The sequence below is a fragment of the Coloeus monedula genome (assembly GCF_965178545.1).
Source record: "Coloeus monedula genome assembly, chromosome: 5".
NCBI classification, from domain to species: Eukaryota; Metazoa; Chordata; class Aves; order Passeriformes; family Corvidae; genus Coloeus; species Coloeus monedula.
Window position 1 is genome coordinate 67,118,603 of NC_138785.1, and position 26,511 is coordinate 67,145,113.

At 40.4% G+C, this 26,511-nt stretch overlaps 1 protein-coding gene across 1 annotated transcript; it reads left to right on the forward strand.

The window, feature by feature from the left end:
* Window positions 1-6,443: 6,443 nt before the first annotated feature.
* On the forward strand, window positions 6,444-26,137 carry NELFA (negative elongation factor complex member A). The gene is made up of 11 exons (XM_082281917.1): window positions 6,444-6,804; window positions 13,944-14,115; window positions 15,243-15,404; window positions 16,314-16,403; window positions 18,216-18,346; window positions 18,515-18,584; window positions 19,411-19,499; window positions 20,647-20,758; window positions 22,958-23,214; window positions 24,219-24,318; window positions 25,810-26,137. Exons 1-11 carry the CDS (start codon window positions 6,553-6,555, stop codon window positions 25,992-25,994), a joined length of 1,620 nt encoding a protein of 539 aa, XP_082138043.1. The 5' UTR covers window positions 6,444-6,552; the 3' UTR covers window positions 25,995-26,137.
* The last annotated feature ends 374 nt before the right edge of the window (window positions 26,138-26,511 follow it).

Sequence of the window (26,511 nt, forward strand, 5' to 3'; positions counted from 1 at the left end):
CTACCATTAAAAGCAGGAAATTTTGTCTGTGAGAGTTATCACCTTCTAACTTTGAGTATTTCTATCTTGTTTTGCTACCACTGTTGATACTGACCAGGATTCAGAGCAGGCAGAGATGGGCTGTGAAATCAAAGTTCTCCACTGACTCACAAATATGGAGTTTCAGGCCCAGATACCTACATCTCCTAAATCACACCTGGAACATCCAGCTGTACCACACAGGGAGTATCTCAAACTACAGAAAAGGGCACATGTAACACAATACTGTCTGGTAACACTTAGATACTGTAATTCCTATCCAGATATTTTAGCATGTCCTTTCTGTGCCCCCTCGGCTTTTAAACTCTTTTCAAGTGTTCAGTGTGGGATCTATGAAAAAAAAATCAGGTCTCTTTTACTTTAATTTATACAGTGACACAGAAAATAGTCCTTTTTGAGAAAACAAGGGCTGGGCTGCAGTCTGTCAGATGGTTTGAAAACTGGCTGGATGGCCAGGCTCAAGGAATGGATGACATGCAGTCAGTGGAGAACACAGTGTGTGTCAGATGGTGACACAGAATGCACCCTGAGCAAATTTATGGATGCCAGATTAAGGAGTGCTGACATGAGGACTGGCAGAACTTAATCCAGAGAGATCTCGATAGATTTGAGGATTAGGCTAACAGACACTTCAGGCTTGATGGAAAACCCCAGGCATGAGGACAGGTGGGAAACTGGCTGAGCATCAGCCCAGGAGAAGAACCAAGGAATCACAGTGGTGTCAGGCTGAGCACAAGCCCATCTAGGCCAACAGTGCATTCTCACTGCAAATAATGCAAACTGCAGCCTGGACTCCATTGAGAGGTGTGGCAAGGAAAGCATTACCCCACACTCATTAAAACAGAGAAATGAGGAGCAAAAAAATTGTCACAGAGGCTGAAAAATTCTACTTTAATTCAAAGTTCATCCGGTTTGCATAAAAAGAAAGAGGAGAAGCTTTCCATAGAAATGGGCGTAGCCTAGCTGGGAAATTAGAAGGTAGCAATCCTTGCCAGAGCAGTGACTTTGTGGAATACTCTTCTGCCTTCAGCAGCAGGATAAAACAATCAAGCCAGTTGCAACATGGAGTTTAATAGCTTATAAAAAGACTGATGTAATAATGTGGCACATGACAGCAAGTCGTCATGTAGGACATCTCATCCAGTCCTACATTCTACGTGCATGAAGAGTGATAAAAAATGAAAGAAGATAAAGAACGGTTTCTGAAACATAATAAAGAGGAGGAGAGAAAAGGAAAGAAACTTATGGGCGCTGGAAAACAAAGTCCCAGGGGATTATGAAGAGGGAAGCATTCATCCTTGAAAACTTGGTGATTTCCTTGTTGGAGATCACAGCATTGTCTCAACATGCTCTGATGTCACAACCTTTAATACCCCTCATTTCACAGCACAATTTCCTTGTGACAGCTGCTGGAAGCATTATGCCTCCGACAAAAAAACAATAGGGTGTTTTATACAGTGTATTCCACAAGATGTCAAGTAAGAGATGATCCAAAGCAAGGCCTTTCTACCATTTGCCCATATCATAAGCACAGACAATTTGAAGCACAGTGCATGGACAAATACATGACTTTGAAACAACAAATTTATTTGTGTGCAACAATTTGTGTTTTGGGTCCTAGTGGTTTTTCAAAACCTCTAATGGTTTTTAGTTTTGCACATTATTAGGTCTGATTAATGGTATTTGTACTGCTCATAGTGATGGTGTTCTTATTTATTAAAAGTAATTGAGAGGGTAATTGAGCTCTGCATCCATAGTTTCATGTTTTAAATGACAAATTTAATTCCTCCTTTTGTTACATTAATACATTAAAAATCTTGTTAAAATCAAGAATAAAAGAAAGACAGTGGAAGAGGTGGCAAAGGCAACCAAACAGATCTGTTTCCAAACAGATGGGTGTTTCCTCAAGGATGGGATCTCTAAGGTAGGTGTGCTGCTCTACAGAAACTTCAAGGAAATTATTTCATCACTGCTGACTTTCAATGTTCAGGCCCCATCAGCCACTACCAGACATGAGAGCCCAGAGTGGGAGTGTATCAAGTGAAACTGCTCTAGAACAAGATAGAAGGGAAATTACTGTCTTCAGTTCTACCTCTCCCTCTTCATGGGCCTTTTTCGTCTTAGGTCTGAAGTCACTACATCATTTTGAAGTTTATTTGGGAGGGAAAATAATCACAGAATCATGTGGCTGAAGTTGCAAGACGGTATGACAGCAATGTAAGCATAACCCTGGACTCAGGCAGCTGGATGGAGCACCATTGAAACAATTACTGCCCATAATGTCATGCCAATTCACAGGACAAGATGTACCAGGACATTTTTCATAGCTTTTGTCTTTATTTATCTTTATTTCTGCCAGAGGCTTTGCCTGCCAGGAAAGGGAGCTGGCTGTGTCACAGCTGACACAGGAGGTTCCCACGAGGAAGCTTTGCCTTTGACTTGGGGAAGTCAGATAATCCGGTTTTATTTGAGTAAATTCTCAGCCAGTGTTTCCTTTTAGGTCACATTGCTACAGCAAAGTTTTAAAATGGGTCAAATAAAACTCCCGCACAAAATGATGCACCCACACAATTGCATTAACCCATAATAAGCAGCATTTTACAAACTGAATTACTATAAAATATATAATGTATTTACAGGTATTAAAACTGACACTAAATACCATTTTATAAAATCAACTACTGCTTAATGACAATTAACTGTGTTCCTTAGACCCACTGACAAACCTCTGTTGTCAGTTACCATAAAGGATATTAGACTTGTACTACTACCAGTTACTCCATTAGTGCCCCTGAGAGCTCTAAACGCTTAACCCCACAGTAAACTTACATGCCAGCCTTTATCAAAGGATAAAATGTATCCTCTTATTCTGCTTTGAAAACCTAGGAAACTGCACTTTAAAAGCATATTGAAAAGAAGTGGTATTTAGAACTCAGGATACAAACATGAAAGTTCACAGAAAAGCTGTTATTCAGTCCTGATGGCAATGTTGGGGGAGCAGGGTTAATTATATGATAGTACTCAATCTACTGCTTTGTGTGCCTTCCTGGGCTGGTCCCTGTCAGCATGGCATGAATCACAGCCTAAAGCCTTGCTGGCTCAGACTCTGCCATACTTGCCATTGCAGGATGAGATGCCAGTGGGAACTTAGTGCCACTGCTCATGCCAACGTTGTGTTTATTGCGCATGCCTCAGTGCTTACTTAAAATCAGTAAAGCAGCTTCTTGTTCACAGAGAGATCAATGCCAACACCAAAACTGAAACCTCTGCCTATGAGTGTACCAGATGCTGTGCTGCTTTCCCTTGAACCAGGATAACTCCAGGCTCTACCCCATGAACATCCTGCTGAGTACGCACAATTACCCTGAATCTGACACATAACACAGTGCAGGACTGATGCACCCCCAGCAGATTATCTATCTATCTATCTATCTATCTATCTATCTATCTATCTCTTTCAATAGGTAACAAGATAAAACTGCAGGTTGGGAAATTCATAGAGCACTAGTTTTAAAGTTGCACCTTTCTTGAAACAATTATAAAGTGGATTCAAAGAAATTAACCTTGCCTATGTCTGGCTTTTATTTGAATACTGTCATGACTGGATGAGTGAATCCAGGGTGTCTCCCTCAGTCCATTTTGTAGCACTCTCCAACTCTTCTCAACAATTTCATATTCAACATCACCATCTTTGAGATAGGGACCTGCAACTTAGAGGAGAAAATATCTGCAGACAATTATCTGTGCAATGCAACACCTTGAGGGATATAAAGCATTCCAGAGAAAACAAGTATGTCCTTTCCAGCTCCAGAAATCCCTGAGGAATGAGCACTTTTATATTTGCCATATTACTCTGAAAATTACTACTCAAGCTAAACAAAATTCGGGTTAAAAAAAGTAATAATAAAAAACCACTTTATTCTACTCCAACAGAAATTTAAGGTACAAGTAGCCGGCAGGACAAAAGCTCTTACAGCTGGCTGGCACTTTGTCTTAATCTCCAGTGTGTCTGATGCCTCTTCAGTAAAGAGCCGAGAGGGACGCATTTGCAGGTGATAGGGCTGGAGCCAAACTGACTGTGCAAATCCTTACATTCCAGATACACATCACAGAATAGGCTCCCTTCTCAGGTCACACTTCAGATAAAAGCACAGAAGTGATCACAGCAGCTCAGACGAGATGGCCATGCAGCTCAGTGCTTTAACACTGACAGTGTCCAAAAATAGATGCCTCGAGGAAAGCACAGGAACAGAATGTGTGTAATAGCCCTTCCTTAGCTTCCATCAGCCTGCAGTTAGGCTCTCCTGAGAAAGCCAGCACCTAATCCCACACTAACTTTACTGAAACAGAGCTACCCTTTCAAAGGACAGCCAGTCCACCCACCTGAACTGGTGGAGTTTGTGCCATCTCATAGAACCAGGCTCTCTTACAGCTACTGCCTGAAGACAACCAGCTGTGCAAACATGTTCTCTGATTTACGTCCCTCAACACAACTTTAAAAGGAGTTGATTACTTTTCTGCACAATTAGAAGGTGAGAATATCACTAGTTTTCCTTGCTTAATTAGATTTTTTTACACTATCTCATGGATTTTACCCTATTATTTTACCTGAGCATGTATCAAAGACCAGTACTGCTGCCTACCTTTAGCAGCTGGGTATAATCAATAGAGGGCAAAGGTTACTAGTGACAATTACATGTTGATTATATGACTTAACTAATACAATTCCTTTACAGTTATTTTTAAACCTTTTGCTTTAATTAATTTCCTATTCTGTTTCAAATTAAATCATTTAACTCAGTTTCTTAGTTACAAATATTTTTCTGTACAAACTAACAGATAAATAGTTACTCATGGATAAATAATTCCCCCCACAGCTACATACTGAACTCACATACTGAGATAGAAGTCAACTAAAATTCTGGATATTTATATGCTACACAAACTGCCTCAACTTTGATTTTGCTCACTGCATACAAAAGATCCTTAAATCAGATTTGAGTATATGTAGTTTGATGGTACCAACAAAATGCATGATTAGGTATGGAAAAAAATTCACAATGTACTAATATATAATTTATTCACATAGAAACTCTGCCCTTCAAAATACTTCCACACTGACAGAAGTCATAGCACCCAAGAGCTGCAGACACTCAGCATTTTCGATATCAGTAAAAGTCAGAAAAAGAATACAATATAAAACTCCACGATGCGGTATTTGGATTTTATATTAAGAGAAATATTTTCACTGAAAAGATACTTAAGAATTGGAACAGGCTGCCCAGGGAAGTGGTGGAATCACCACTCCTGGAAGTGTTCAAAAGACGTGGAGATGTGGCATTCGGTGACATGGTTTAGTGGTGGCCTTGGCAGTGCTGAGTCGATGTCTGGACTCGATGATCTTGGAGGTCTTTTCCAGCCTAAAGGATTCTGTGATTCCATATTGAGGAAATATAAAGCACCTGGGCAACAACTGTTCTGTTCTCACAGAGAAATCAGGTTGTAAACGTCTTTTAAAGGCAGAATGTTGTAAAGAAAACGTTTTCATTCAAAAACTTAGGAGGAAGAGACCAACAGAATCTGCTCTGCACCCCTACAACTCTTGTACTTTAATTTCAACCAGAGACGCGCTAAAATGAACCGTTTATGCTGCACTTGAAAACCTGCTGAATCTTCCGGGATTTAGGCAATTGATTAATTTTTCATATTTAAGTAACAAAGAGCCGAATCGCTAGGGAACACAAATCTATGCGCTGCGGGTTGCTGAGTGCCTACTCCCTGTGCTACGGACTCCGAGGTCACCTCCCACACGGCTGAAACACGCAACACACCAATCTCCGGGAAAAATCATGGAGGAGACACTCGGCCCCTGTCAGAGGCAGCACCTCGGCCGGGACTCCCCGCCTCGCCCGAGCTGCTCTGGGCGGGCAGCTCCCAAGAGAGGCGCGGCCATGGCTGAAAGCATTTTAAGGGGGCAATGGCGCCAGGGCGGGAACACGGGCCGGCCGCGGCAGGACAGGAGGGGCGCGGAGAGAAAGGGTGACCCGCCCTCGGGGTCATGGGGGCTGTGAGGGAAGGAGACGTGGTGCTCCGCCAGGCGCTGCGCCGGGAGGCGAGGGGACCCACCCACCGCGGGGAGGAAGCCCTGCCTCCCAGCCCCGCCGCGGCTCGGCGGCCCGCTCGCGGTTCTCCTCCCATTTCTGCCCAGAAGGAGTCACGGCGGACTGTGATGGACAATGAGTTGGGGCTAACAGAGGAGCTTCTCTACAGTGAGGCGGCGCCATCTTGCAATACGGATGAAAAGCTGTGACGGGAGCCATTTTGCATTTGGCTGAGAGATGAGAAGCGTCTTATTACATTTCGCCTTCTGGGCGCCGCCATTTTAGGTTACGGCGGAGCCTCCGCCTTCCCAAGCACAACCTCATTGGGCGCCGCCATTTTGGCTTACGAACAAGACGGCGACCCGCAGGGGTCCTCACCCCCTCCCTTCCTCCCTTTAGGTGCCTTCATAAAATGCCCGTCGAGAATCCCCTCTTTTTTCGCCCCGCTCCCAAGATGGCGTCGATGCGGGAAAGCGACACCGGCCTGTGGCTGCACAACAAACTGGGCTCCACGGACGAGCTGTGGGCGCCGCCGAGCATTGCCTCACTGCTCACGGCCTCGGTCATCGACAACATCCGCCTCTGTTTCCACGGCCTTTCCTCGGCCGTGAAGCTCAAGCTGCTCCTAGGGATGCTGCACCTGCCCCGCCGGGCGGTGGATGAGGTGAGAGCCGGTGGGGAGTCGCAGCGAAGCGGGGTACGCGCGTGTGTGTGAGGGGGAGAGGTCGGAGATGGCGTGAGGGGAGAAGGGGAGGCAGTGCCAGCACCGCCTCCCCCGCCCTTTTCTTTCCACACGGAGGCTGCGGGGAGGGGGGACCCCGAGCTGCTCGCGGGGCGAAGCCGAGCGGCCGCAGCCCCTCAGGCCAGGGGCGTGTGATGGGGCTGGTCCCCACCTCTCCCTCGCAGCCTTCCTTGGACGGGGAGGAATAAGGAAAGAAGGCCTCCCAACTAGGAGGACTCGGTCCTCGGTGTGAGGAAAAGCGCCGAGATTCCCCGTGATAAGGGAGTGAGTGGAGTGGAAGCTTTGCCGCTGCTCCTCCTCTTCCTGCTCTTCGGGGATTCCCTGGTTGGCACTGGCCTTTTGAAAGCAGTTTGGACGTGAAACCCATTGTGTGGCCCACAAGGACTCGTTGTAGGGCTGTGTTTTGGGTGCCTTTTCGGAAGAGGGCTTTTCTGAGGCAGTGGTTGATCAATGGCTAAGACAGAGGCAGGATCGTTCAGGAGCGGTCGTGTGTGTGCTCGGTTTCTTCCACTCCTTCCTTAGTACTGGCAGCTCTGTAGGTGTCACAAGTCGAGCATCTCGGCTTTAGGAAGGACAGCAGCAAGTGCTGAAACTTTGGGAGTGGAAGATCTGGGGTCTGCACTGAGCAGTGCTTTTCCCCACCCTCCTGCAGACAGGTCTTGAGTGAGGAAAATTGCTGTGGTTTTTGTTTGCCTTTCTTTACCTTTCTGGGAACAGCTGGTGCTTTCCTCTGCCGTCCTACCCCAGCTAATAAAGTGGCTGGCTCGAGTCTGAGCTGGCTCTGCAAGCTTTTTCACTTGGCCCTGGACCATACCTCATCTGTACCTGGTTTATTCTTACCAGTGGGCAGCTACAGATGTTTGGGGCAATAGCTGGAGAATATTTGGAAATCTTAAATTTCTTCAGCCAGACTGGAGGAATTCCTCTCCTACTTCCCTCATGTAAAGTAGTGTTTCCTGGTAACAGTCATGGAAGGGGTGTGTAGTTAGATTTCACCTTCCTGTGTAGAGTATCCTCAGCTGTGCTTTCACCAGTTTCTTTCTTGGCTAAGACACAGCTGCTGCTTAGGTTTAATATACATACATACCAGGCAGGGTGTGGTATGTAACTTGGATTATTGTATGCTCAGCTTTTGTGCAGTTCTAGTCTGAAAATGGGCAAGCATCACCTTTAAGCAATAATTTAGTATATGTCAGTGTTTGTCTTGCCACATGCATCTGTATGATTCTTCACTGTGTTACACTGGTGTCACTTAAAAAAAAAAACAAAAAACTTGTTCAGCACGTTTGTGCTAATTTTTAAAACGTGATATTCATGTTTAATGCCTGTCCAGTGAACAAGCTGTCATCCTTGTGTGTGATAAATGGGGTCATGTTTTAGATAAATGAAATAATCAAGGCCAGAAAGGGGGATGGAAGCTCATGTGAACTTGTTGAGTTTGCAGAATTCTTCTGAACTTAGTGTGAAAATCCAAGTAGCCTGGAAGAAATTAGTATTGCAGTGTTTAGAAAAATCAGTGGTGTTTTTAGATTGAAAAGAGCTTCAAAAAGCTCAGGGACTTTCATAAATAGCACTCATGGTAACTCTTAGAAGGAGCAGCATTTAAGCAAACCGAAATAATTTGTTAAAATGCTTCAAGAGTGTTCACTGGGTGGGTAAAAATGTTTCAAACCAAACCCAAGGAAGATGGCAGCCAGCAGCTTTCCTGATCTGTGCTTTTGTTAGCCGTGGAGATAAACTGTGTATAGAGAAAAGCAAGTCAAGTGTGCCTTTTAGTGTATCCTTAAAGTTATCAGTTGTGTTCCAAATGTAAAGCTCTTGTTACGGCTGTAACAAAATATTGTGGGATTTTTCAGTTTAGTAGAGTTCATGAATTCAATCGTAAGTTTAATCTTCCATTGTAAACTGATGATGCTTGATTGAAATCTACCCTTAGCATCTTTAATTATTTCGGGAACATGAGAATTTTTTTTCTCCCCCTTAAACTGTGAGGAGTACCTTAAAAAAAAAGGTTTAAAATAGAAAAACTCCTGAGGCAGAAGCCCTTAGCATTGCTAGTAGGCCTACTATTATCATTATAGACTTGCTTCTATAGATGGTAAAAATAGCTGATGTAACCAAATTGCTGACAGAAAGGGCTGTTGTCTTATCAGATGCTCATAATTTGTGGTTAGTTGGCTAAGATAGTTTTATTTGTGCAGATTTGTCACCTAAGTTACTGTCAAGAGTTTCAATATTTTAATTGGCGTGGACTATCTTGCACACAATATCCAGAAAACAGATAAATATGTCTGTGTCCAGAATGGCTGTGCTGTGCATGTCTCTGTAGCAGCCTCTGCTTTTGTGTTGGGGGGTGCTGGGGGTGGTGCCTTCCTGCCAGGACAGAGTACCTGTAGCTGCCTGGAAGTGAATTTGTCCTTTGGAAATCACTCCCATGCCTGAAAATTATTAAACTTAACTATGAGAGTGCTTAATTAGTCTCTTTGGAAAGTCAGATGTCTTTCCCATGCCGTGTGCCAGTCTGTATCGATCATGTGCGAGAAGCACCGAGCTGGCATTTGGAAGCTTTAATTGTATTGGAAAACACATTGCATCAGCTTTGTAAAGCTTTGGGAATCTCGATAGCAGCTATAGGATATGTTACATGTTAAAAGATAGTCCCCTCTCTAGATAACAGATTCAACTGAGTTATTTTCTCTTCAAAATATTTTTTTTCTGTTTTCTGTATAGTAGCATTTTCATTAAAGCTTAGAATAACACGGAAGCCATTTGGGAGCAGACATTTGAGTAAAAAGCAGTGTGGGAATCAAGGAAACTGGTGGTATTTGGTTTAGAAGGGATTTAATTGCTCCTGGTCCTTTCTAAATCTCTGTGAAAGCTTCAGTCTAGACAAGTGAATCTTCAATGAGTTCTCTTGAAAGCTCAGTCCTTCACTTAAGTGGTTTTATCCTCATATGTAATATCTTTCAATTTGCATAATGTTTTCATTCAAAACTCCAAATATTATATAGATATAAGTGACTTAATCCTCATAATACTCTTGTGGGACAAGTAAAAATCTAATTTTTTATCATGCTGTGAACCTCATTACTACATGTTTGTTCCTGCTGACTAATAAGAATAATTGGCTCTCATTTTAATTTTAAGTTGTGTTTTGTAGGCAGTTACCAAAAATTCTTTTCCCACTGTAATTCTCTGGGCAGAACTTGCAAACTCTTGAATATTGTGGCTTTTCATCTGCTAAATTTTTTCTAGATAATTGCACTTATGTGAAATCATGCCTAAAGTTCAGTGTAGTGCTGACCAGAGTTTCAGTTATGAATTTGGCAGAACGGTTTTTTCTGTTTATTTTGCATATTATATTCTTGTTAACCTGATTCACAATGACAAGTGCAAGCTTTCTTTTTATGCCAATGTTTAATTTATTTGTTCAGGGTTAGACTGAGATGTTACAACCAAGTCTGGAGCAAGGACTGTGCTTCTGTGCTCTCTGAATTATCTTGAGAGGAAGATCCCTATCCCAGCAGGGACTTGCCTGTTTATTACAGTAGCTGCAAGAGAGCAGAAATCAAAACTGGTTCTTTGTACTGGTTTGTGTGCACCAGGAGTCATCTATGCATGGAAGTGGGAATTGTGGAGTATGGGTACAAAGGAGTAAGAAGGGACATGACACTTGCATTTTCCTCTGTATAGAGAACACACTGGCTGTTGTGCACCTTTCTGGCCTGCGCTTAAAGTTCACAATTATTCTGTGATGTAAAAGTAGTATATTTTAATCCAATATTTCTCTTGACCCCTTCAGCTCTTTTTCATTATTAAAATGCAAACCACATACAGTAGTGGTATTGACCCATCCTGGGTTTGTATTATGTAAATATTAATACTGTGTTTTCAATCCAGTGCTTTTAGTTTAATGAAAATGCTCTATAATGATAATGTGGATACCTATTAAATATCATCTCTTCTATAGCTCTGAAAGATTAAAGCTTCATTAGGTTTATTAGCCAACTGTTGATGCAATTGTCTAAAAGTATTGTCACACATATTAATTTAGGCAGAATATAAAGCAAATAAATGGGAATTCTTTGCAAGTAGTTATCTTGAAGCTGTCATGTTGTGTGTTCCTAGTAACACTTCCTTTTTTTTATACGTCCCCACAGTCCTGTTTGTCCTTCCTGCATAACCATTATAATCTCCCTTTGTCCCCAGACTCTTCCCATCCTGCCTGATCCCACTTGCTAGATGTTTCTAGTTGTGGCCTGTGCTTTTTCTTATGTGCTAGCAGGCTGAGAAAAATACTTAAGGATCTTAAGTTTTAGATGAGAAAGACACTGGAACATGTTACATCAGATCTTGACATTCATGCTTAACAAGATGCTGGTTGGAGCTGGTGGGAGTCTTACTGACCCAGTGTTGCAATCTTAGACAATTAAGAGCTTGAGATTATGGCTGTGCCCTGTAAAGTAACAAGAAAACTGCATGTAGAATTCCCTATTGAGTTGCGTTTCATGCATTCTCAAGCCATAAATGAAATGTTTCTTTTCAGCTGCCAGTTGAACAGTGAAGTGGGAACATGTGTTTAAATTGCCATTTGAAGACAAACCCGAGTCAGACTTGAATCCGGGCTTGTTAAATGCAAAGCCATATTCAGGCAAGGTCTCTGGTTAGCTCACAGTACTTGTTAGTGTGCTTTGCTTCCCTGTGTGTGATAGTGACTGTTCTTCCACCATGTTCTTTCTGTCATGAGGCCTTGTGATAGTGTTATTTGCTGAGTGCTAGGCAAACAAATTGTTTCTTAGCTCCTTTCTTGAAGGAACCAAAGGCCTGCAAAGCAGTGGGTCGTGGCATAAATAGGCTGCCTGAACTTTAGCCCTAAGAGCAGTGAGGATGCAACGTGCCCAGGCAAGAGCTGTACAGGAACTTAAATAGTATAGGCATGTAGCTCTGTGAATTTTTGGTACAAATAAGAATTTTGTGAAATAGATATGAAGGGTAAATTGTGAGGATGTAAGAGACATTTTTCCTGTAGCTATTGCCTGACTTTGCTTTGATGAAGGAAATTCTATTCTGTACACTTACCTGCATTAGTGGTGTCCATAGAAAAGCTTGTAAAAGCTATGAATTCATCAGCTCTTCTAGGATGTTTTAGGTTTCCAGGTGTTTTGTGTCAATCAGTACCTTGATTCCTTAAGGACAGATAAGAGAACAAAAGACTTGGCTTTGATAGGGTTCACAGTCATCCTCTTCCACTGTAGAAATTACTTTGTTAAGGAGTTTAGGGTTAGAATAGAGAGATTGACAAGTGTGTGGAGGTTCTGGTGGGGTTATGTTTACTGAGGAAGAAATGAGCAATGGAGAACAGCAAAGACTAGAACCTCAGAAATCAATTCTTTCCACTGGGTAAGCGTTGGTTAAATTTGACAGCACATTAACCAGTGTGTGCTCCTGGTTATGTGCTCAGTTTAATCTAAAGCAAATCAATGGCACTGCTGAAGATGGGAACTGGCTCGTGTAGTGTCTTCTTCCTGCTCCTCTCTTTGTGCTTCTGGTGTTCGTGTGACTGCAGTCAGTCACACCAAGGAGCTGGTAGAGCTTAAAGCTAGAGAGATGATCATTTTGGGTCAGATGGACTGATGCAGCTTGTTTCACTGGCACATAATGTGTGAGCCCTAAAACTTGCAGGGGGTAAAGGACAAACTGGCTCTGTAGTGGACTTGTAAACCCTTCCAAACTGAGAGGGCAATAACATGTGGATGAAAGGACTTGAGAAATGTCAATGTTTGCTTGCCTCTGAGCTTTAAAAGTAGATGGGAGAGAAATGGGGAGCAGAAGTTTAACTTTTATTTCTTTCATTTAGAGTTGTATGCATAGAGTAAGCTTATTTTATTAAACCTTTTAATATGAGTGCTTTAAATAAAGGGAAAGAAATGCAGCATAAAGGCAAAGATGAGCCTCTTGCTTGTCTTCCCATGTTCAGAAACACGATGACTGTAACTAAGCTATTTGTGCCACAATGGGTTGTGAAAAATCAAAATTCATGTATTTCCTTCTACTTGCTTGTACATTTTTCAGCATTAATACAATGCAGATAGAGTATGGCAAACTACTTTGTGTAATTTTACTATGGTGTTTTGTGGCGTTTTAGACACACAGAATATCTCAAACATCTTAGTTCTCTGAAGCTAATGCTGTTCTTGCTTACGTGAAAATTTACTTAGAAAAAAAGCAACTGTTCAGTCCTTGGGGGTTTAAACTTACTTGTGAATGAAGTAAACAACTAATTTAAGAGATTCACTGTGTCTGCAGTCACCTTGGTTTTCATTTCTTAATGCCAACAGATATGTTGGTCAGTAATTAAAAAAAATACTGTTACAATGAAACTTTTGAAATTCATTTCATGCATTATTTTGCATTTTTCCAACTAGAAAAATAACTTTTTTTCTGACTGTAGAAGTTTTGGGTAGATGAAAACTCTTGTTACTTGTGGCATGTTAGAGGGCTGTGTTTACTTCTGTAATACCTGACTTTTGTCAAACAGTACAGTATTGATGAGGTTATTTTGGCTTAAGCTTAAGTAATATTTTGAAGACTTAATTATGATGCAGATATAATCTGTCTGCTTAATTATGCTGTAGGCTGGCAAGGGGCACATCTTCATTTAGATGCCTGTTCTAAGTAACTTGTATTCTAGTTGCATAGTCCTATCACTGAATAGAAGGTGTGGGTCCACAGGGAGTACGAGTGTAGAACATAAGGAGACAGTAATGTAAAAACTTGGCTGCTGCTTTTAGTAAAAATGCCCAGTGCTAAACAAAGCTTTGAGCTGCCAAAAGCTCAAAACAAACTTGGGTTAGATTGACTGAAAGCAGTATAAAAAAATTACCTTGGTTCATTCTTTGCTTGGTTCTAGAGTTAATGTATAACTTTGTGGAAACAGTCTCCTTCTTCCCTCCCCCAGTAGTAAAACATTGTGCATGTTTGTGTCTTTTTAAAATAAATCCAAGTATAACCTGTTTAAAACTGTTTCCAATTGGTTCATTTTCTTTTTCTTTTTTTGTTAGATGAAAGGGGCACTGACTGAAATTATCCAGCTCGCTACCTTGGATTCAGACCCCTGGGTCTTAATGGTAGCTGATATTTTAAAATCCTTTCCAGATACTGGCTCCCTTAACCTTGATCTTGAAGAACAGAATCCCAATGTTCAAGATATTTTAGGAGAGCTTAGAGAGAAAGGTAAGCCTTTTCTGTTGGTGAAAATTGCAGGAATGTGGTGCCTTTTTTCAGGAATAACCTATCATTTCACAGGCAGCCTTGCTATCTTAACAGTAGAGGTACCAAAACAAGCACTGTCTTGTCTCTGAACTACCACAGTTCATGACTTGCGTGTTACTGGACTGGGAACTGGTATTTGAGGAACAGTAACTTCTTAAATTATCTTTTCATGTATCATCAGAACTTAATGTCAGTTATTGCCCGGAGTGTGAAGGGCAGCACAAAATTTGGTGTGGATTCATTAGTCTGAGAGACAGGCTGTGCTGCATCTTTATCAGTAGAGTTTTTTTCTATGTTGCTCTTCTCACTTTTGTGGTACCAAAGATGCAGCAAGTTCTGTCTTGTGTGGACAGCCTCGTGAGTGTGTATGTGTGTAAACACCACCACTGTCCTGGGCAGGGGCTGCCTCTGCTGGAAGTGTCTGGGCAGCAGGTGATAGGTGCTGGAGGGAGACTGATCTCAGGAAGAGCTGTGCTGCTGATGGTCAAGTAGATACAGATTGCCCAGCAGCTAAAAAAAGAGGGTCAGGCACTTGCACAGTTGCTGCTTCAAACAGTAAATGGTGATGCAAAACTGCTCCTACTTCACTGGGTTTATTTTAGCACATTGTCTAGAAAAAGCCCTCGGGCATCCATGGACAGACATGATCTCAGGGCTGGGATTGCAGCAGAACAATAATTAAATGACTTGGAGGTGGTAACACTTTGTTTTCTTCCTATACACAAATGATCGTTTGTCTGTCTGCACTTGTGATTTGGATTTTCATTCAGTAGTTTGGTTTTCATGTATAATTTTTAAGGAATCTGAGAATTCAATAATTTTTATCTTTCTTTGACAATATTAGCATATTTAAGATACCTATAATTTGACTAGGTATAATTAAAATGGAAGCTTTTATGAAGCTAATATGAAAAACAAACATACTAATAACTGGTTATATATTGTGTAATAATTGGAACTAAATTACTCTTGGTGTTTATACAAGTAATCCAAAATTTAAAACCACCTGTACAGTCCAGTTGTAAAATGTTTTGTCATTAGCTGTCGAAGAGGTGCTAATACCCATACTGTGTTAACTCTTTATGCAGTAAGTGAATGTGAAACTTCAGCTATGTTGCCGTTGGAATGCCAGTACTTAAACAAAAATGCCTTGACAACACTAGCTGGGCCACTTACTCCCCCAGTGAAACATTTCCAGCTGAAAAGGAAACCTAAAAGTGCCACTCTTAGAGCTGAACTCTTGCAAAAGTGTAAGTAGTATTAAGATTGTGTACAAATTAAATGGTGAAAGGAAGAGTTATATTCAGTCTTATTCTCCAGTATGGTGATATACATTAAAATTTCCTGTTACAAGAGCTTTCCTGGATGAGGATGGACTGATGTGTGGAAGAGCAGGTGCAAGTCATTCCAGCCAGGATTGCATTAAAATGCTAATCTTGATTTAAATGCTGTTCAGATTTCAAGGCATACAAAGAGCTGTAGCTTTATAAAGAACAGATAGGTCCTCTCATGGGTATATTTAACAGTCAGTTGGGAGGACTTCTGAGGGACAGCTTTGGTTGAAGTTCCTGAAACAAAAGTAAAATGAGAACGTAGTTTTATTTTGGCTTGTGCTTTTGGAGCAGGGAGCAAGAGCTGCTAATTAATGCTTTCTTTCACTCAGTATGGTTGTATAGGGTGTAAAAACCAAGAGGGTTTCTCTTAACAAAAGGCAGCATATGTGCACATGTATGTATTGGTAGCTGGTTGAACTAAGTGATCTTAAAATAGTTTACTGCAGCTGCTGTTCTGTTGGAGCAGCTTGCTGCTTTCTTGCATGTAACTTGAGTTGGTCTGGTTAAATACAAGATTTGTAACTTTTTATGATGTGTCATAACTTTTTAAAATTATTTAAAGTTCTGTTGAGTGAATTGCCTGTTCTGGTAATTTCTTTTAGTTTAGGCCACCTTGTCCATTGCATAGTCATATTGATTTTGCATTTTCTCCAAATACTGTGCTTACTTCACGTAAATGACCTGGGTTTTAATTAAAATAGAATTCTTTTTTTGTTGCTATTCCTATCTCTTTATGTATTAATTAGTAACATTTTGTATAAGAAGCAATGTGTTATATATTTTTAGCAGAGGTTCTGTAATAACTAAAGCCCTTCTTCCTTTTAGCAACAGAAACTGCACAACAGCTCAAGAAGACTGCAGGAGTGCCTTTCCATGCCAAGGGCAGGGGACTGGTCAAGAAGATAGATACAACAAGTATGGCTCACTTTCATCAGTTCTCAGAAAGAAAACCTGATAAAATGGCCTTGATGAAGAAAAAAATTACCATCTGTTTTTCACAAAAGCTTAATTCTTTTTTGAAGCAAAGGATTTTTCCCTTTCTGCCTCCCTCTCTCCTGATACTTAAATATTTCTGACATGTCTTGTCAGAAGGAACAACAGCGTGTGGGGTTTTTTAAATGGCAAGTGTATCTGCCATGCTTCTAAACTGTATGCAGCTAGATCATGCCTGTAGACTTTGACAGGAATTTAATTTGCATCTCTCCAGGAATAACTCCTGACTAAGCCCTGTTGCTCCAAAACAGAGCAGAGTGGATCACACTAGTATGCTGTGCTCTTTGAAATGCTGTGAAGTAGACTGAAACTATCTTGTATTTGTATAATTCTGTCTGGAGAAAGAACAGGGGGACTGTGTGTTCTCTGCAGTCAAGGCTGAGCAGTGAATTCTACATGGCAAACCTGTAGAATGATCCTTCAGCTTTGTATTAATACATTTCAGCTGTTTGTTGAAGTTCCTGAACTGCTTGAATTTTTCAAATAAAGAGTGAGAAGAGTGTTCAAAATTAGTTACATACTCTTAAGTCACTGCACAGGTATAACTTTCCTGGCCACCAGTGTGAACATTTGAGTGATTTCTTGGTTTTGTGGCTGGAAGCTGTGAAGTGTTTTGTCAGTGCTGTTTAAGGTGTAGCCTTGAGGGCTGAAGTTTGGCCTCATGTTCATGCAAAAACTGTGAAAACTTTAGTTGTAATTTGAACTAAAAATTGTTCCATTATAGAAAAGGACTGTTAGTTCTTGGTATTTTGTGTAGCTGTTGAATTACTAAAGCCAGTTTTTAGACCTGGCCTTGAGAGCCAGTTGGCCTCTAGAAACAGGAGTTGAGGACCAGGTGAGGTTTGCTCTGCTGAAATGTAGTCACATGGGTCAGAGGATTGTCCTGTGGTGAAAACATTTTCAGTACATGTAGAGGGATACAGTCTCTAACCTCAAACTGAAGTTCTGTGTTTATCTTCACCTTACAGGGTATGACGAGATTGTCAGGAGGCTCAAAGACCTGATAGATCTGTATATGTGTCCCTAATCTTTTAATAATTAAGAGATTGCTGTGTTTAGTGGTAGCATTAAGTGTGAGGTAGAAGGGCAGCAGCATAGAGTTGGGGGAAGCAGATGCTTACAGGTGTAGCTGATGCTACTGAGTATTGAGCAGGTGTTCTGTTTGCGCTATAGACCGAAATTGAGTCCTCCTCCTTGTGCAAGCAGCAGCTCTAGAATTTCAAACCCCTGTGTGAGGCAGTAACTTACCTTTGCAGTAGATCACAAGCCCTTAGCCCTGCAGAAGCTTGGCTAAGAATTTTGGTTATATACAGTTTTACCAAGTAACTAGATTGTGAAACTCAAAGGGCAACTTTGCCAATAATTTGATTCAAAACATTTATGTCCTATACTGTTACATGTTCAGAGTTTATTTTTTACAAGTAAGGAAAGCATCTGTGTTTGTAAGAAGAGTAGATTTTGTTAGCAGTGCACCTGTTTGATTACTTCACGTAGAATGGGGTTGCAAGCACTGGTCAGAGATTGGTTCTTACTCCTTTTTTGAAGGGTAAAACCCAATCTGACCTTTGAGGGACATGTAGTGTTATAGACAATTCGACATTATAAACATTTTAATTTAAAGGGGAAGTAGTGTGTGTGTTAAGAAGGGGAAGAGCTGAAGACCTCGTTTTAAAGCATTTTTCATAACCAATTAAACACATATTTCAGTTGTTGCTTTCTTTGCTCTTCCCTAAGCACCACTCAAAGGAATACCAAAACAAGCTCCGTTCAGGAGTACTTCCGCACCCAGTGTATTTAGTCCTTCTGGAAATAGAACTCCTATTCCTCCTTCAAGAACACCTTTGCGCAAAGAAAGAGGAGTAAAGGTAGGTGCACTCCTTGTTTTTCTGCTCAGTTCTTCTCTCACCTAAAGTGAATTTCTGCTGCTGATTTGAATCAATATATTAAAGGAAAAGAAATTGAGGATGATATTTAGAGATAAACTACATACATTTAGCAATGGTTAGTAAGTTCTTTGTGGTCTTTCTTTTTAGCTTCTAGATATTTCTGAGCTGGATATGGTAGGTGCTGGCCGTGAAGCAAAGAGAAGAAGAAAGACATTAGGTTGGTACAGCATTCTACTTACAAAGGCTATCAGTACACCTGCAAATAGGGTCAAGATTTGTAGTACCATTTTGTTCTTAATTTGCTAAAGCTTAGCCAGAGCTAAACTTTAAGAAGTAAGGGGATGATACCAGCCAACCCAAATAGGTTTTAAGGGAGGATTTTCACTTGTCTCAGTGCTCCTACTCATATTGCCTTGTGCCTAGGTAATATACCTCAGTCATGTGAAAGGACTGAACTAATCAGTTGTGCTTTGGGCAGCCCACAGGTGTGACTGGCTTTGGTAGTGGAATTTTTCTGGGTTATTTTGATATGCTCACTTCTGCTGGCTGTATGGCCAAGTAAATTAATTGAAAGTAATGTTGAAAAACTTTATAGCACTCTCCAAAATTCTGACCCGGAGATCTTAGCAAGTGAATAGTATCTGATACACTACTTCTAAGGCAAGTGACAGGGTAGTGCCCTTCTTAACCATATCAAGAAGATACACTGTGCAGCATATTTGTCCCAAAACAACTTTTTTGTATTAGTTACAAAAAAAAATAACACCTCAGAACAAAACCATAATTGCAATTAAAATGTTGCTTGGGCTTTCATGCTTCCTAATACCAAATTACTCAGTCACTGTATTGTGTACGTTGTGGTTCCTTTCATTATTGGGTTCATTACAAAACTGTGTTTGGAGATTACTGTATCTATTTCAGCATATACCTCTTCAAGCATGTTTTAGCAGACTTTGAGAAATGTGGTTTTATACCTTTGTTTAAAAAGTATATTCAGTATTTCAGAAAAAAATTTTGGACTCACTTCCATTTTCGTGCAATAGATACGGAAGTTGTGGAAAAGCAAGCCAAAGAAGAAACAGTAGTAGAAAATGCTACCCCAGATTATGCTGCTGGCCTTGTATCTACACAGGTAAAACCAAGCAAAATCAATCAAACAAAAACCAACCAGTCAAAAAAAAAAATAGTCTTGACATGTGCTATTCTAAACCACTTAAACACTGCAATGGTATTTTACTCACTTGTTGAAACATATCTCTTTATTTAAAAATTTTTACATATTTTTTTCAAATATCCATTTTATTTTCTCCAACAAAAAAGCAAACCAGTTGCTAGAAGTCGTTCAGTCAGGGAGAGGGGAGGGCAAGTCGTGTGTAGGCTTTTTTCTTCCTATTTCAGATACAGTATATTAGAAAACGTGGTGCAGCTTTGTTTTGTTAGTCAGGACATCGCTTCTACAAGAATGTTACGTCCTGCCCTTGGTTTTGAGTAAGAAACTGTCTGTTGGGCATGTGTGACACTCCAAGGCCAACATACGGGCAGAACATGGTCGGCCAGAGTCAGGAGTGAAGGTTATTGCCTCTCTGCAGTGCTAAGAGAATCTTTCTTTTAGCAAGTTCCACATTTTACAGAATGTCCCTGTTTTATATTGTAGAGCTACCTTAAATTATTTGTCTGTTAGACTTACTCCCCTCAAAACTTCTTTCCTCTCTCACCCCGTTATGTTTACAAGACTGGATCAGGCAGAGAAATCTTCAATTATGCTGCTGTCTTTATGCTGTGTACTCAGTGTCATGTATAATTAAATACAAAATTAGGCTTTTTCTGTAGCCTTATCAGCCTGGATGGCATCAGTCATGTTGGTGTTGACTGCCTGTTTCAGTGGGAACAGAGTTTTTACCTGTGCTGTTACTGCTGCCTTCTGCTTCCCTGAGTCCTAGAGGCCTTTGTGTTCTTGTGGGTGATATCCTAGTAGACCTTATGCCCATGGATGAACACAGGTTCTGCTTGCTAATGGTGGAGAGCATATTTTCTCTGGTTGTTCACTTAATCCTAGAGTGTAATTCTTCATAGAGTGCCATCTGCACAAATTTCTAATGTTTGAAGTAGAAAGTTAGTGTTGAACAGATTGTTAGGTAGGACTCCTAACAGAGGAGTCTGCAATTAAGTTCCCAAAAGGAGTATCTTAGTAAAACTAATGTTGAAGTTGTATTTAAAATGCAGAAACAGCCCATGAATGCTTGCAGTGTGGCTTTAATACTTTCTTTTCTGTTCTGTAGAAACTTGGCTCGTTGAACAATGAGCCTGCACTACCTTCTACAAGTTATTTACCTGCTACCCCCAGTGTGGTGCCGTCTTCCTCATACATCCCAAGCTCTGAAACACAGCCAGGTAACAGCCGCTTCTTTGCTCTTGGGACCTGATACCTCCAACTCTGTACAGTTTTACTGTCTGGCTGCTCTTTTATTTACAAACCTGTCCCTCAACTCGAGTGAAACTCCACCTTAGCGATGTAAAATCCATTGCAAGACTCCAGCCTTTGGGTTTGGGGTAACCAGACATGTCATTTAACCTAAGTAAAGAAAATAATTGTTGGCTCTAAATTTTAGAGTGACTTCTAGTTAAGTCAAATAAGCAAAATAATTTCCTGATTTGTTTTTTCTTACACAGTAATAAAAAATCCGGTTTTTATAATCCCCAAAGAGTAATCAGTATAAGTCTGGAGTATATATTCTATGCACACGCATGCTAGCACATACAAAACAGTTGCTTTCAGAAGCAACAAAACAGTTGCTTTCTAGAGGAAAATGCATATTACCTTTCACACAGTTTGGGATTAAGCCATGCATTTTTCTTTTACGTTTGTATAACAAAGATAATAGCAGGACTCCTGCATATTTTGGAAAGTGCTATGTTATTTTCAATTCTAGAAAATTGCCAGCAGTAAAAAATAGTTTTTACAAGTCCTTATTTCCTACACTTTTATTTTAACCCACTTGATTTTATTTTTCCTTCCCTGTTATGTGTGAAGTTTTCAAAGGGATGTGTCAGTTTGTGCTAACAGATGTGTGTGACCAGATTCATGACCAGATCTATTTGTTAACAGAGAACCAACATTTCAGTTTAATACATTATTTTTACTTTTGCTTCTGAGGTGTGGCATTTTGGGCACTATGGAAAATTACATATGCAAAACCCAATCATTTCACTTGGCCTCAAAACAGTTCAGAATCTCTCTGAAGGTCCATGCACATCTCTCTCTGGCAGAAAATTGGCATCTCCAGAAGGAATGCAGCCAAGAACACATAAGTGTGTCAGCAGCTATAGTACTGTTTTCCAGATTGTTGGCATTGTGTTCAACAGCAGGAAAAGTCTAGTTTAAAATTTTTATTCTCTATTCTTTCCTTTAAGAGTATGGAGTATTTAGCTTTTTGTATGGACCAAGAACATAAAACTGTTTCCTTGATATAAGATGCACACAGAATATCCACAGATTGGGCCTCATATAATCTGAGGTTGCATAATTAAGACTTTACTTTATGAAAGTCGGTTATTCTGACAAGAGATAAAGCCAGTAATGAAACTTGTACAAAATTAAGGAATAACTAATAGTTGCAAATGTTTATCCTCTCAAATGTTCCACATCTACTGAAAAATATCAATATTGCTAAAACCATTGCCATTCCTGTGCCAAGGTGGAGAACCATAGACGTCTCATTTCTTAAAATCTGATCTGAAGGGTATCAGTGTAGCTCTCATCCATATCTGCCTTTAGTCTGCTGCTAACACAGTGTAAACAGGTCAGCTTACATCTCATGAGGTTTGTGAAGGGTGCTTAAGCAGCTGTGCCTGTGTCTAAGAGCTGCAAAAAAACATAGTGTCCACTGGGTAATTACCACTGGCTGGACAGATGGTAACTTGCATGGTCAAGCTGCTGTTATTTCATAAGTTGCCTCCAGCTGCAGCCAAGTGGGAATACTACAACTTCCTTAGTGCAGGTGAATGGATCAACTTTGAGAAAGAACAGAGTTAAGCCCTGTCAAAGTTGTGGGGTTTTAACTTCTAGCAGCTAGTGTTTAAATAATGAGTGATTTATGAAGATTACATTTAATTCTGACATCTGTTGAAGTGTATTTGTATTTTCAGTATCTGTTACTTAATTGCCACTTCCTTTGAAAGCTGCTGCTACATTAGGTAAAACCTGATGAAATCTTTTTGGACTTGCTTCTATGTGATAGTACAGCAGCAATCCTGGTAGGATCAGAGTACAGTTGTTACAGCAGTATAAGCTAAAAAGTAAATAAAGCAGATTCAATTTGATTAATCTCATGTCCATTAAACATCAAATTTCATGGTAAATATAGTGCAACCCATCCTGGACAGCTAGTTACTCTGTTGTCTAATTATTTCTAAAAATAATTGAGTGGAAAGAGCATTAGCTCAACTTTCTCATATGGCTCTTAGATGGCATATTGAATTGTGATGCTAAAATGAATAATCAGAGATTTTAGTTTTCTTTAAAGACCACTGGTGATGCTAATCCCTTTTGTGGATTATAATGTTTTTAATTATCCTGACTGGTTTTTGCAGCTGGTTCTGCACGAGAGGCCTTGCAGACCAACAGACAGACTGAAGAGCCTGCAGCTCCAAATGCAACTACAACTCTCCCTGCACAGTTCAAACAAAGAACACCCATGTACAACAGTAACTCTAATCCCCCTGCAGCTACACCTACCTCACCCCTAACACCCACCACACCTCCTGCCATCTCTCCTGCGGCACAGGCACCACAAGTGGCCCCCCAGACTCAGCAACAGCCACCACCGAAGAAAAGCCTCTCTCTTACAGTAAGTTAAAACAGGCTCTTTTTAACTGATGATTTTGATGTGGATTGGATCTCATTTATATGTTGGCATTTCTTGGCCTTTGGATCACGGAGTGTTTGAGGCTGCTTTTTTATAACCGAAGGTTACAAAAACACTTCGTGGTTTAGTATTGCTGTTAATCACAAGATTTTTAGTTGTGCAATGTTAATGTTGCAGTAAAATGTCATTATTTAATGCCATTTGTTATGTAAAATAATGTGTTGCTCTTTAGAAAGAATTTTGGGAGAAAAGTGTATTTCCAGCAGAAGTTGCCCAGCCAATTGCACATAATATAAATTGCTTAAAATTGTCCTAACATTGCTGTAGTAGGAGAAAGTATATCAATAGATTATTTTAAAGTAAAAGATTTTATTTCTGATCCACCTCATCCCCCCATTACATATTTTCCAAAGCCTGAGAGTGGGGATATGTGCTGAAGCTTCTTATTCCTGGTACTTTGGTATGTATTATGTGCATGCTTGAAGTTCAATTCAAGATGCAGCTGATCTGAAGACTTTGCTAAGCACATCTGTAAGCCTGGGTTGCAAGATCTGAACTTCTAACAAGCTGGGTGATTTCTTTTCAGTATCTCTACTGCATTTATTAAAGGCAAAAAAATCCTCTGAAATTATTGCAAGCCTGGGTTTGTTGGACTGTAGAGAAAGCACTGGATTCTTTTCTTCTTTTCCTAATGTTATAAAGGACACAAAGTTGATAACATAAACATTAAGCTTCTCACGTGTTTCTGTACCTGTTTGAAGGTGGAGGTTTTTTATTTTGACTTTTCAGAATTCAGTTGTCACTGCTGTGTTAGGTGTAAGTATTACAGAGGGGAAGGCTTGAAATTAAGATGCCTTTTTTGTTAACTTTCTGTAGGTCCTACAAACTTTCACCTTATTCTTTTATGCCCATCTGTGGGTATTAATGTGGTCCCTATTGGCAGGGTTTTTCTCCACTGGAATTGACATTTGTTGTATCTGTTACAGAGGGAGCAAATGTATGCTGCACAGGAAATGTTCAAGACTGCAAACAAAGTTACAAGGCCAGAAAAGGCTCTTATACTTGGATTCATGGCAGGATCCAGAGGCATGTATTGATACTAATTTAGCTTACTTCTGAATACACAAATCTGAAATACAGCCGAGCATTTCTAAATGTGCATGTGAGAGTGCTTTGCTTTAGCTTTGTCTGTAAGTGCTGGACTCTTTTTGCTTTACTCTGGACTCCACATAGTATGAATTATAGTTCTAACTACCTGGAAACGGGTCTTCAGGGTCCATTTCCAGTAAGTCAACTGGTCTGTTGGAACAGCTGCGGACCACAATATAACTGACCTCATTGTAGAATCATGGCTTAGGGTTGAAGAGAAACAAGGCAGCTGGTCAGCAGTGAACAGACTGGTTGAGTACTACGGCTCTGCCTAGAGGACCAATGAATGTAAATTCTTTTGTGGCAAGTTTATGTACAAGTCGGGTAGTACAGAACCTCTTTGCTAATTCCTTGCTTTAGAAACTGGCAGCTGTTATCTCAGACTTTAGATAACTACTGGTGCTGTGAATCATGGGGAGATAAACTGTCTCATAGCCAGATCCTGTTATGTATTGGCCTTGATAGACCAAAGCTGTTTTACCTAGAAGATTATCAGATGTAAGATGAGAAGGGGCTAAAGAGTCCTTAAGTGAACTCCCATCATCTGCACTAGCTCTGATTTCTAATTTGGTATTTGGGGCTCTTATCACTAGAGTCCTGCAGCCTAAATGTGGCTCGTGCATTTGGATTAACACAATACACTAGTGAGGATGAACAGAGCAGAGTTACTGTGGTGATCCCTGAGCTTTAAGTTTGGTACATCTTGCATTAATGACCATGCTTTTAGTACTAGATGCTACTTCAAATTGCAGTAGGGGGCTGTACTTTAATATCTACATGGACAGCTTTTTCTAACACAAGGTAAAATACTATTTTGGAAGTGTGTATGTGATACAGATTCACATACACATATATAGTAAAGTATATATTAATATAAATTCCTTCAGTAATAATGTCAGCACCTTCTGAAGGTTGGATGAATAACTGCCAACTGATATTCTTGAATATCAGTACCTTGAAGTGTAACATTTAATACTTCTACTGGCATGGAACTGAGTCTGGGACTAGTGGTTTCAATGAAGCTCTTTGGGCTTCTTTAACAGCTAAAAATTGTTGAGGCATTTAACTACAAAATGTATCCCAAGTAAAGGAAGTGGTAGTTCAAGTTTACTAACTCCCTTTTAAATATAAGCTTTTCTTCTGACTCTGAGGCAGAGAGAAATGACACTGGCGGCTTTGCTACTTCTTTTATTGTTCTTCCAATTACTTTAGCCTTGAGCTTCATCTTTTGGGGTCTGGTTTTGTTATCTTTAAAGCATGGTCTCAGGAGTGTGGATGCAGAGAAGATCTTGGGCTATGTGCTTTACTCAGCTTTGGGTCTGAGGTTGTTATTTGTGGTTTTGGGGTTATTTTTTTAAGCATAAAAACCCCTACCTTGTTTAATACATTGTTGAAATGTATAACGTGTTTCTCTCCTTGTTTCTGCAGAGAATCCTTGCCAAGAGCAAGGTGACATCATCCAAATTAAACTTAGTGAACATACAGAAGATTTACCAAAGGCAGATGGCACGGGCAGCACCACTATGTTGGTTGACACAGTCTTTGAAATGAACTATGCTACTGGTGAATGGACCAGATTCAAGAAGTACAAACCCATAACTAATGTTTCCTAAGAGATGCAGCAGCAGCAGACTGGACCAAATCAAGCTTAGAGTCAACCAGCTCATAGAGTATGTCAACTGTACAAAATGGCATTCATGTGTACATGTCTTATTATCCTCCAGAGTAGAAGCTGTGCTCTGCAACCAAACTGAGCTCGGTGAACACAGAAGATGATGGTGTCAAACTCACTTTTTGTTTGTTTTTTTTTTTTTTTTATTAATCTTGGGAGAGGGAAAGATGATCTTGAGGGGGGGAAGTTGTTGGTGTGTTTTTGTTTTCCTACAGTTCAAGATGCTGAAAAAGGAGATCACATCTGAAAGGTTACAGATGAGAGCAGTTTACTGCTAAGTACAAGAAGAGAAGACTACTGCACAGTCATTCACGGTTTGCTGTTAACTGAGGGCACAGATCTTTATTGTAAAAACATTTTCTTTGGCAACATGAGTTCTATCATAAGAATGGATGTCTGAAGCACCACAGATCGGTGCGTCATAATTTTATATTTCAGCTGCAATATAACTATTGCAG

Bases quoted from the DNA above. Each gene is read 5' to 3' on its own strand.
- NELFA (XM_082281917.1), top strand. From the start codon at position 6,553: ATGCCCGTCGAGAATCCCCTCTTTTTTCGCCCCGCTCCCAAGATGGCG. The intron at 14,116-15,242 runs GTAAGCCTTTTC...CTCTTTATGCAG, and splicing joins AGGAGAGCTTAGAGAGAAAG to TAAGTGAATGTGAAACTTCA. The intron at 18,347-18,514 runs GTAGGTGCACTC...CTTTCTTTTTAG, and splicing joins GCAAAGAAAGAGGAGTAAAG to CTTCTAGATATTTCTGAGCT.